Source organism: Girardinichthys multiradiatus, chromosome 23 (genome assembly GCF_021462225.1).
Source record: "Girardinichthys multiradiatus isolate DD_20200921_A chromosome 23, DD_fGirMul_XY1, whole genome shotgun sequence".
NCBI classification, from domain to species: Eukaryota; Metazoa; Chordata; class Actinopteri; order Cyprinodontiformes; family Goodeidae; genus Girardinichthys; species Girardinichthys multiradiatus.
The window spans coordinates 463,895-476,658 of record NC_061815.1 but is presented as its reverse complement, the minus strand read 5'-3'; the positions used below and the strand labels follow the sequence as shown (position 1 = coordinate 476,658).

General features: G+C 41.1%; 1 protein-coding gene across 4 annotated transcripts in view; it reads right to left on the bottom strand.

Moving 5' to 3' along the window:
- The window catches only part of csnk1a1 (casein kinase 1, alpha 1), an 88,387-nt gene extending 78,317 nt beyond the window's left edge, over positions 1-10,070 (bottom strand). For 3 of the 4 annotated variants that reach the window (XM_047352699.1, XM_047352701.1, XM_047352700.1), the window contains exons 1-4: positions 9,442-10,070; positions 9,148-9,254; positions 8,088-8,214; positions 5,448-5,546 (exon numbers count right to left, since the gene is read on the bottom strand). In XM_047352699.1, the coding sequence (XP_047208655.1) occupies positions 5,448-5,546; positions 8,088-8,214; positions 9,148-9,254; positions 9,442-9,564 (456 nt within the window). In that variant the 5' untranslated portion in view covers positions 9,565-10,070. The remainder of the gene's footprint in view (positions 1-5,447; positions 5,547-8,087; positions 8,215-9,147; positions 9,255-9,441) is intronic. The other variant, XM_047352702.1, reaches the window with a different exon arrangement.
- Between the last annotated feature and the right edge of the window lie 2,694 nt (positions 10,071-12,764).

Sequence of the window (12,764 nt, the reverse complement as noted above, 5' to 3'; positions counted from 1 at the left end):
GAATTTTGGGTTTTCATGAGCTGTATGACAAAATCATCCGTATTAAGACAATAAAAGACCTGAAATATTTCAGTTAGTGTGCAATGAATCTAAAATATATGAATGTTAAATTTTCATCATGACATTATGGAAAATAATGAACTTTATCCCAATATGCTAATATTTTGAGAAGGACCTGTACAAGAAAGGAAGTTTGATGACATAATAAAGATTCCGGTCATCTTAATTTAAGTTTTAACATGGTTGCTTTCTTTTTATTTAGCCAACATTTGTTAAAGAGGAACTAAACCCCATATCAACGTTTTTGCAGATTAAATACACTGCTCCAAAAAATAAAGGGAACACTTAAACAAAACAATATAACTCCAAGTAAATCAAACTTCTGTGAAATCAAACTGTCCACTTAGGAAGCAATACTGACTGACAATCAATTTCACATGTTGTTGTACAAATGGAATAGACAACAGGGGGAAATCTCTGGCGATTAGCAAGACTCAATAAAGGAGTGGTTCTGCAGGTGGTGACCACAGACCACTTCTCAGTACCGATGCTTTCTGGCTGATGTTTTGGTCACTTTTGAATGTTGGTGGTGCTTTCACACTCGTGGTAGCATGAGAAGGACTCTACAACCCACACAAGTGGCTCAGGTAGTGCAGCTCATCCAGGATGGCACATCAATGCGAGCTGTGGCAAGAAGGTTTGCTGTGTCTGTCAGTGTAGTGTCCAGAGCCTGGAGGCGCTACCAGGAGACAGGCCAGTACACCAGGAGACGTGGAGGAGGCCGTAGGAGGGCAACAACCCAACAGCAGGACCGATTCCTCTGCCTTTGTGCAAGGAGGAACAGGAGGAGCACTGCCAGAACCCTGCAAAATGACCTCCAGCAGGCCACAAATGTGCATGTGTCTGCACAAACGGTTAGAAACCATGACTCCATGAGGATGGTATGAGGGCCCCACGTCCACAAATGGGGGTTGTGCTCACAGCCCAACACCATGCAGGACGCTTGGCATTGGCAGAGAACACCAGGATTGGTAAATTCACCAATGGCGCCCTGTGCTCTTCACAGATGAAAGCAGGTTCACACTGAGCACATGTGACAGACGTGACAGAGTCTGGAGACACCGTGGAGAGAGATCTGCTGCCTGCAACATCCTTCAGCATGACTGGTTTGGCAGTGGGTCAGTAATGGTGTCGGGTGGCATTTCTTTCAATGTGCTCACCAGAGGTAACCTGACTGCCATTAAGGACCGAGATGAGATCCTCAGACCCCTTGTGAGACCATATGCTGGTGCGGTTGGCCCTGGGTTCCTCCTAATGCAGGACAATGCTAGACCTCATGTGGCTGGAGTGTGTCAGCAGGTCCTGCAAGATGAAGACATTGAAGCTATGGACTGGCCCGTTCCCCAGACCTGAATCTGATTGAGAACATCTGGGACATCATGTCTCGCTCCATCCACCAACGTCACGTTGCTCCACAGACTGTCCAGGAGTTGGCGGATGCTTTAGTCCAGGTCTGGGAGGAGATCCCTCAGGAGACAATCCACCGTCTCATCAGGAGCATCTCCAGGCGTTGTAGGGAGGTCATACAGGTACGTGGAGGCCACACACAATACTGAGCCTCATTTTGACTTGTTTTAAGGACATTACATCAAAGTTGGATCAGCCTGTAGTGTGTTTTTCCACTTTAATTTTGTGTGTGACTCCAAATCTCGCCCTCCATTGGTTAATAAATTTGATTTCCATTGATAATTTGTGTGATTTTGTTGTCAGCACATTCAACTTTGTACAGAACAAAGTATTCAATGAGAATATTTCATTCATTCAGATCTAGGATGTGTTATTTGAGTGTTCCCTTTATTTTTTGGAGCAGTGTATATAAACTGTGCCTTTAGTGTGCCATCTTTATGTTACTTTGCTATTTTTTTTTTATTTCATGTAAACTTGTTTAATTCTGCAATATTTGTCCTAAAACTGTCAATGCTGCTCTCTTCGGGTTAAATAGTGGTTACTGCAGTTAATTTTCCAATTGGTTCAAACAGTACAGCCAAATACATGTCTACATCACAGCCCCCGCGTTCAGGTTTGAAACCATCTCACTTCAAAACACCCCCATAATGAGACAGGAGTTGGAATTGTTCTACCATTGCCGAAGCAGTGCTGGCTTTGAGCATCGCTGATTCCGCACCTTAAACCAGACTAGAACTGATAAGGCTCAGGCCCGCTGGGCTCTGTAAAGATTCTCTTGAAGTGCCTGTGACACGCTTTCACACAAACGCGGAAACTGAACGAAAACATCTTAATATTGAAGTCATTGATATATTGATATATAGTCATTGATTTTAGGATTAAATACGTGATAAAAGACAATAGTGAAACAAAATAATAAATATTTCGATGTTAAATTTTGCAAGTCCAAAGTCGCTCAGAAATGTCCAAGGGGAAGTCTCTGGTCACTCAATATGTGAGAGCAATGAGAAACTGTTCAGGTAGAAGCCAAGGTGTGTTAAAAACAGCGTTAATATGGTAAAACGGTGCATTGCTGGTGGTGGCAGCAACACTACGACAGCAGCAGTTAGTCTGCAATACTTTCCTGAATTGAAGAGGATCAGAGCTGGAAAACTGAGAGACAGATGGGCTGGTCCCACTAAACACAGCCAGCAGTGATCGAAGGACTTTTCGGCAAACTGCTTCGAACAAGAAACCTCTGAATTCGCAAGAGAATAGATGTCAGGGGTCAGGATATCTGACAGACGAAGGAGAATGTTGAAAGCAGATGCTATAGCTACACTGTTCACAGCATCTGATGGGAAAAGATCACCAAAGAAAATGTTGTTGCTGCTGTTGCTAAACGGATCAAGGCTCAGCAGGTAAGAACACATCCCTGTCACAAAACTACATTTAGATATCAGCAGTTATTGTTAATTATTAAAAATTTGAAATTATTTTATTATTAAGAATCCAAAATTATTATTATTAAAATAAGAAATCACACATTTCCTTGTGTCTGCTGCTACTAAACTACTGCTCCATGCTGCCTTCGTTGCCTCAGTGCCTTTTTTATACTGTAACCCCAGATTTTCACCGTCAGCCCTGGACTGGTCCACTTTGAAGCCTGGAGGAGCTCCAAGAACCATACGCAGATCGTGCAATAAACAGCAGTGATAAATAGGGCAGCAAGTCCAAAACAACTCATTCTGTGGAAGGTAAACCAATTAAACTGCTTTATTTTTCGTATTATCCAACCAGATATTTAATGTGTTTTGTTCTACAATGGGTGAGTTCACTAAGTGCAGCGAAGCTATATTTGTTGCTTGATTTGGTGCATTTATTGTTTAATTATATACCTTAATTAACCCGGTAATTGATCTAATGTTAGTTGCTAATATATACACGTGTATATATAAATATATGTGCGTATTTATTAATATAGCGAGATCTATTCCGTCTTTAGTAAATTATTTTGAAAATCCAGATATTGTGCTGGTTCTGTTTCCTGGTGGCGCGTTAAGATTCATACATATTGAGCTTCAGCATCTGGCTAAAACAGACTCTGGTCGAATTAGATGGCTGTCCGTGCATCATAGCACTTATGCTCTGCCATCTGATGAAAGCAGACTTTCTTCCTCCGACTCTGCTGCGTCTCTCTCCAATGGTGACTGAAGTATATCTAAAGAAATATCAGATTCTTTGCTGCTGTCTGTGTTGCTGGCCATTGTAGCAGCAGTCAGTTTACATGCAGGGCTTCCCCTGCAGTCATAAAAGAGGGCATCAAAATTGCAAAGGAGTAGTCTGGAAATGCCTTTTTAGTGAAATTTATGACCATATATCTCAACAACAGTTTAATGTGAATTTACTTTTTAAAATATTTGATCAATGTTTTCTTTCCATAAATGCAATTGGATTTATCATGAAAATTTCACAGCACTTTAACTTCCGGTGATTAGGGGGAGACCTCCGCTTCAAAGGATGGCTAAACTATCAGTATCGTTCTGCTCACTCTGTGTTTCAATATGTGAAATTAAGCTAGCTGCCACTTTCCCTTGTCCTCCTGACCACACCCCTGCTTAACCTCTTCCACTCATCCCCACACTTGGCACTGCCCATTTTGTTGGGATTTTTCAAAATTTGTCTGGGAGCGGAGTTATTCTTTTACATGGGGATTTTTGATTACACAGCAAAATGTTTCTATTTTAGCCCTATTTTCTTTTTCAAAGCAGACCAAGTCCCTAATTATTTTCAGGGGGTCATTCTAATCACCAATGTCCCTTTTCCACTGGCTTGATTTGGCCCTACTCTGCTCACTTTGCGAGCGTTTCCATTAGTTTTTTTCCATACCAGTACCTAGTTTTTTGGTCCCTGGTCCTGACCAGGTCCGACCGGGGCTGAATCGGGCTTACATGAGACGTGAGGAGGAGGGGAAATTACAAGGTTTTCATTGAGACAGTGCAGGGACAAGTTAATAAAACTCAAGATCAACTACAATACTATTAAGGACCACAGTGGTTGGAACAGGTCATACATGTAATTTTACCATTTACAGATCAGAAATCATGCCTGAAGGCTGACAGAAAAGATAAAGAACACATCACCTTTCTGAATTACATGCAGGCAGAGAGCAGCCGCCCGTAATCAGACTGCCTGCATCGGACCAAACAGGAGGACGAGCCCGCTGAATCTAAGGAGAACGAATATGCAAGATCCAACCGATAACTAACTTCAAAAGGTCATAAGTCCACGGTTTTGCGCTTTTAAGTCCTTGTCCTCGTTATTACCATGGCTACTCATAAAAAGCCCAAAATGTTAACTTCTTCAGTCAAACTTTGGAGCTTCACCATCCAGACAGCAGCGTCTCTCCTCTCTGCTTCTCCTGCTTCAACCCCTTCACATCAGAACCCATGAGCCATATTTTATAAGCTCTGGCTGGGCTCCAGATAATTATCAAAGTGGATCATTTTAGACATAAAAAACATAAATAGGACTTTCTTGCATATACATATATATTAATACAAACATTATTAGTATTTAGTTTATTTATGTTTTCTATTTATTTTGCATCATTTCACCAGATTACTTTAATGTGATAATGTAACGCAGCAAGTTAATAGCAGCACAGCTCTACACTCATGGCTGGAGGCGGGGCTTAAGGCACCATAGCTTCAGCCGTCGGCCGGTCATTGGAAACAACACTTATCGTACCGAGTAGAGCGAAACCGAGTGGAGTGGAGCAACGCAGGCTAAAACGAGCCAGTGGAAAAGAGGCATAATTGGGCTGGTTTACTGGCCTGACCCCAGTGTGGGATTAAGCTAATAAAAGCATATGCAGTTTCTGTATTGCTATCCGCCCACATTATAGTTACAACGGTTTGCATACAGCCTTTTGCCACAAGATCTACACATCTTCTTTGTGCAATATTCAAAACTATTTATAGAAGCTGCAAAGACCTTACCTTGTTACAGTGACGGCCGATACCCATGAGAAAGTTATCCGGTTTGATGTCTCTATGGATGAAGTTCTTTGTGTGTACATACTCAATTCTGCTGATCATCTGGGGAAAAAAACAAAAACCATATGTTGCTCATTGTTCAGTTCTGAGCTAGTAGTGTCATAACTTAACTGATTAGCTGAACCCAATAACAAGGGCTACTGCTGCCAGTAACCCTTTACTTTTTCTTAAGCATAGAAAGTTCTCATGGACCAGTGCTTGCGTTTTTTTTGTGTCTGTTCTGTCTTCTCAAATATGTCTTTAAGAATATATTAAATCAACTTCATATTTCTATATAGAAATTGGATCTGTTTGTTTTGTAATGTACCTTGAAATGACAAATATCAACACTTTAAAATAAACTGAACTGAAATGTGATAAACTTTCAGTGGCAATCAAACATCTCGTTGTGGATCACTTTTGAATAATTGTTTTCTAAGGATTGAATAATATTGGTCCCGTCTACAGATGTGAAGGTAAATGTACAGAAACTTTTCGGTAGGGTACACAAGGGTACCGAACAAATACACATTACTTTAAACATATAGACATGCAGAACATTAATATGGGTAACTATTAAAATCACCATCCAAGTGTGCAATTTGAAACCCGATAGCTCATGATTTAGCTATTGTTGTATAATCTATCCAACCATCGTCTGTACCCACTTATCAGCGATTTATGCAAAGCATATTATATGAACATAACCCTTTTAACATTTAAACCCTTTAAATGTTAATGTAGCCTTTCATGTTAACCCAGGTCATCCACACATTTTCATCAAGGAGGGGTCTGATAAATAGCCTCCCCAGATGGAAATGTTAAAAAGTAGCCCCTTAAATGACAGATTCTGATGAATGTTGAGGATGAAAATGGACAACTTTCAGACAGAAGATCGACAAACCCAATGTGAGCGCCTACAATAGACTCTTTGGGCAGAGCCCCAGGCTTCAGGGCCCTCTGAGCTCTTAGGCCCATGGGCCTGGTAGACAATTTCAGCAATCCATCTCTGCTTTTAACTAGTCACTTTACTGCCTGCCTATTGCTCTTAGTGTGCCTTCACAAAAACAGCTCCTAAAGCTGTAAAATCCCTAGACTAAAATGACAAGAACACTTTATTTTTAGGGTTGCCATAAGGGAGTCATAAACCTGTCAGAAACATTACATGAATCATGAATATGTATCCTGGTGCAGTCCATTTGTACTTGGAAGTTGGAATTTCTGATCTCAGAGTAGGAAATTTCAACTGGAATGCCCACGAAAGTTGGAATTACAAGTCGGAAAGTCAGGACAACACAACCATACCCGACTTACACATTTAAGGTGGTTGCTACTTGCATTAATAGTAGTAAAATGTTCTTTGACTGCATTTAGCAGTTCTTCATTATTTATGTAACATTAAGTCCGTCGTACACGTACTACTTTTCAGTGTTTATAAGATGAGAAGTTTTAACACTGTTTGAATGCTTCAAATACCACATAGAACAGTGTTATTGTCATTGTAAGACTGCTGTTACAGTTGCTAGTAATAAGAAGGAAAACTGGAATGCTACAACTAGGAGATTACGTAATCTCAGACCTCCCAGTTCCAACTTCCGAGATTAATGGAACACATTGTCAGGGTCAACAGGAAGTACTTTCTTCACATACAAAAACAAATTGTATACTTTATTTAACTTATTTTTTACACAACCATAAAATTTGCAATACCTTTAACAGCATTCAAAGCAATACCTCTGCTGTGCTTGGATGCCCTGGTTTTAATGTCAAATTGCTGCTCATGTTCTATGAGCCAGTTATAGTCATTTTGTACTTATTGATGAGAAGTAAAACTTTGAAACCAGGCAATGGCAATACCCTTTGGTGAAAATTCAAACCTTCGATTTCTTTTTATTCTACACAGCCTTCAAAGTTTGTTTGTTAAAATAAAACATGCATAAGGGTTCAAAATGGTAGGTTGGATACAAAATTAAGCAACTTCTTACTAGGCATATCTCCAAGAAACTTTCTTTGTCCTATATTATACATATGTTCTAACTGCACATGAACAATATACGTCAAACTGATCTAAGGAAAGTTTACAGTTCTAAGGGGAAGCTCCAGAAAAAATTAATTAAAAATACACTCCATCCATTTCACTTCTGTGCACAGTTTAGAGGCCACTCTGCCTACTGTTATTCCCACATACAAGCCAACCTTTTTGTTGAACTGATATTTATGTTGGTTTACGTTTGGACTTTACACTTAAGTCTTGACGTCAGTTTTGTAAAGTAACAGGACTGTGCAGGCTTCTGAATGAGTGCAGGTTAGTTACTATTGAGACTGTGTTAAGCTGTTCTGGGAATTATTTGAAATGCTTAGCTTGCATTTGTGATCACATTAAAAGCTGTAGTTGCAGGCCCCATGCAGCAATAGATTATCACTGCTGTCTCTGTAGGAAGCTTTTATAAAAAAAGGACAGTTTCTTTGCAAATATAAAATTTACCATCTACAAGCAGCAGTAAAAAACAAATTCAGTGTTGTGTCTTCCTACATTGCCATGAACCCCCCCCCCCCAAATGTACAGATTTTGATATTATCCTTAATTTGTGCAATTTTCCTTACTTGGTCTGCCAGCATGAGGACGGTTTTCATGGTAAATCGTCGGGAGCAGAAGTTAAATAGGTCCTCCAAACTGGGTCCAAGCAAGTCCATGACTAGGACGTTGTAGTCTTTCTCCTGGCCATACCACCTGATAAGACAAAAAACACATTTATTGCTATTTTGCAATGTATGCGTGACGTTTGTTAATTGAGTTCATGATGTTTCAGCAATGAAACAACTTAGCTGTAGTTGCTGATTGACTTCACCACCTCTTTACCTTCTAAAAAAAATGTTTCAGTAAATCAAGTGTCACCAAATATATGACAGCAGTGATCTTCCAATGGCTTTCATGTTTTATAAAGGTGTCTGCTCCAGCACACCTGATTCAAATGATTGCATCACATCTTCTTCATGAGAGCTAAAGAAGCTTATTACTCACTTATTCATCCAAGTCAGGTGTGTGGCAGCAGGGAACCACATAAAAACTTCCAGGACAGAGTTGAGAAGCGCTGTATTACAGAGTTTGAATGCATGGTACTTAACAGTGATAATGGATGAGAATACCCATGCCTACAGCAATTCTGAGTTATTTCGTTTATTTACACACCCACACCCAATGGCAGCGTCAACAAAATTGACATATTTTCCAAAATATACGGTGTAGTGATAACATTGTGCGTCTCGTTGTGAAGAACATAATTTTGACGTTGCGACAGAAATCGAGCTCCTGGTCGTTCGACTAGCTTCAATGAGGAACTCTGTATACCCAGAACACTCCGCCGCCATTTTCTAACAGACATGTTGGGAAGTAGCACAACAAAAGAGGAGCGGCCATTTCCAATCACATAGCTTTACCCTGCCCTGGATCCGAATGCGGCCTGAAGAGGCTTCATAATAAAATAAGCTTGTTTGTGTAAAAATAATCAGCTGTCAGAAGAATAGATTCATAGTGGTTTAGCCTGATCCCAACGAGACGTATGCGAAATCACAATTGGTACTCGGCGTCTTGGACGTCTAAACAAACGGAACCGTATAAATACGACACTAACGAAACCAACAAAGGTAGAAAAGGTATTGTTACCTGATGTGTGGAATCCCGACTCCTCCTTGGAGGATCTTGTAGAGCTTGCTTTCATATAGGAGCTGTGGATGTCTGGCTTTTTGGGATTCTAATTTTACAGCTACCTCCTACGAATCACACACAACATACCAGCATTTCTGTTATCACTGCAGCACACACATCTGAGACTACAAATACCAACAGAATAACGTGAAACCTTACAACAGACAGAACTGTGTTGCAATCTGCCTCTCACAATGAGAAACACACATGAACCTTCCCAATCCCTAACAAGAACAGAGAAAAACTTGTTACCTCTCCATTTGTGATGTTGATTGCCAAGTAAATGTCGCCGAAGGATCCCGATCCAATTTTTCGGACGAGCTTGTACTTTCCACCGACTATAAACTCGGCTTTAGAACCACTGCTGCTGGCCATAATATCAACTTGAGAACTACAAACTGAGAAGCTCTAGATCTCTGTGTTTGTCAGTCAAGCCCGGCTATCGGTAGAACATAAAGTCGTGTTACTGGAAAAACCAATACACAAACTATTTTTTCCAAAAGATAATTTTCAGCAGAATTCTTTTGAAGCTACCGACTTTGTTATTGGCTAAAACATTTAATTTCACTAGAAATGGCGTGTCAAGCTGAGGGTGTAAAGCCAAAACTAAATCCCCAAAAGCTGAAGGCCTTTAACAAGAAGCTAACGGTGGCACACCTAACTTTAGCATCAAGCTAACGCTGTAACGAGCAGTAACAATGAATACTACCCCGAGCCTCTGTCACAGGGAGCTAAAGGTGACGCTCCCAATGACAATGCTTGTCGTTCTACAGGCCCTTAACTGCTTTTTCGGCTAACTTTAAGAACCGCAACCGTTTGTACAAAGCGCAACCCACTCACTCCGCCATCTTGTCTTCACTACCCTTTCTCAACTGGTTTCCGTTGAAGGCAATTAGCAATGCTGTCTCACGGCCACTTCAAGTGCAGTTGGAAATTTCAGAAAAACCAGGAACAAAACACGATTTTATAAACAGATAAATTACAAACCGTTTTTATTTCTGTTCTTTTTATGGTTAATTTATAACGATAGATTATGTGTTAAATGTCTCTGTGCCGTTGTTTATCATAGTTATTTCATGATTGGGCATAATCAACAAAAATTATTTAATAAATAACTCAACTTATTGACTTGATAATTTGTAAATTTTTTACTTATTAAGCCTGAGCAACGAAAGATCTGCAGATGCTTTTTTTGTAATTCTAATATTTATTATTATTATTATTATTATTCTCTTAAATTAAGTGGCCTTTGGAGGACTTAACACATACAAAAACTCACCAAACTGCTCAAAATTGTCCCCTTAGCGAAAGTTTTGTATATCGATTGAATTAAGGGGCGTGACCAAACGGCTCTACAGCGCCCCTATAAACTGAGATAGACCAACTAGTCTATTGTAAAGATTTGAAATTTGCTACATAGGTAAAACCTTCCGAAACAAGAAAAAAAATCTCTCGGATGCATGTCCTAAAACCAACTGGAATTCAGCCCTTTGGGTCAAAGGGTCATTTTTGACATTTCTTACATGTCGAACTTTGACAGACTGCTCCTTGAGCTATTGACTTCAAATTTGGTCTGCGTGTCTAGGGGTGGCAGACCTTCTTCCCCACCCGTTTGTCTTTTAAATGCACACTACAACAACACGCATCAACACCACATTTGAGTGGGCAGAGGTAGGAGGTAGGCTTGGAGTCTTTTCACACCCCTGTTTGCTGTTTGCCGTCTGGGGTCGGAGGCCGGGAGAGGGAGCGTGCCTTCTGGCCGGGATCTGGGCTGGGGTTGTCCCTATGAGGTATCGGCACTTGGGGAGTATCGCTGGGGAGTGTGAGTGAGTGTATAACGTCCATTGTTGTTTGTCTTTACATTGGGTGCGTGGGTGTGAGTGTTTTTATGTTTACGCATAAGGGTGGGAATGTGTGATTGTGATTGTGTGTGCCTGTTTTTTGTGTCAGGTTGGGTCTTGGGCTGCTCTCTCTCCTGGATCAGTTTAGGCCCCCCCATCAAATGTGGGGCCTATTCCCTCACGCCACACTACCTGCCGGTGGTTGGTGTCTCTGCCCGCTGGTGTACTTGTGGTTCTCAGTATCCGGGGCTGGGTGCTTTGGTGTGTGCTGGCTTACTTCCGGTGGCTGCTTGCTGGGGCCTGGACCCCTGGGCTCGGTCGGGCCTCTGCTTGGGGAGTGATATATCCCGGGTCTCTGGGTCCATGGCTGGATCTGCAGCTCCCTGGGGCTTCTGCACTGTGGCTGCTGGGTGGTTCCCTGGGATTCTCCCCTGCTCCTCTGTGGTGGGGTTACGGTAGTCCCGGCGGTGGTTTTCTTGGGGTTCCTGTGCTCTGGGGGGCCTTTGGATGTATGTGACTTGGATCTCCTCCGTATCTGTCCCTGGTCCAGGGGGCAGGTCTGTGGCTCCTCACACTCACTATTGCATATATTTATGGAGAAATCTTGTATACACAAGCGTGCTCACACTCAGACCCACAGGTGTTTAGATTCAGCTGTTAACAGATACGCAAATGTTTTATATTGAGCCGCATTTACCAATAAATACATCTTGCATTCATAAGTACCGTGCACTTTTCGGTAAAAAAGCTGGTAATATGAACGTTTCTCCAGGTGTAGAAGCAAGCAGGGTGTTATCTTGTATTTTCTTCATCCTTCTTTATTTCCTCCATTCTAGTCTCCAGATCTACCCTTTTCATTTTTGCCCCCCTTTCTCTCTTTCATTCCTCCTTTTTTTCCTTTTCATTTCTTTCTACGTGTCCGTAACAACTGAAATAATCCCAAAGCAGTTTCTAATAAAGTTTCTTTTTATGAATATCAAGCAGAGCTTTAAAGTGTTAGCTGTAATGCTCCACTTGTGAAAGTAAATCTGTTGGGCTTTTTCTTGGCACTCAGAAAACAATTCTGAGTGCTACTCTGCTAGACAGGACACGGTAAAAACAAACAAGAAACAAAAAAAAAAAGTCTAACTTCTCACCATAAAAGATGAAAGTTTATTAACTTCCAACACATTCACATGCTCATTTACTGACATCACTTTGCCCTGTCCACTTAGAAAAGGAAGTGACTTGTGTCTCTCTCACACACAAGTTTCAAGCAGTGTCTGATGATACAGAAGGTCAATCCTACAGTGAACATTGACAGTTGGCTGGATCGTATGAGTGTGCCAGAGTGGCGACCTATCACACCATTTGCATGCGGTAAGCTCTAAATAACACATGCATAATCCAATTTGCTCCAAACTGGATACTAATGAGCTTTGTCAACCAACAAAGAGGTCAGTTGAATTACACTGGAATTTGACTCAACTGCAACCCTCCATTATTTCAAACAGAAATATCTCCCTGATTCATTTTTAGATCTGCAGAAAATTATTTTGCATTCTTTATTGTGGATGACTGTTCAGTGTGTTGGTATGGTTAATTGATGACATCCTTTTAGTCCCGCCCACTGAAAGCAAAGTCTCGGTGGGACACCAAACAGGAAATGACCACAGCTTCGATTAGGAATGTCGGATTTCGGCCAAATTTTGAACACCTCTCTCCAGAGCAGAACTCAGCCTGACCAAAGGTAAC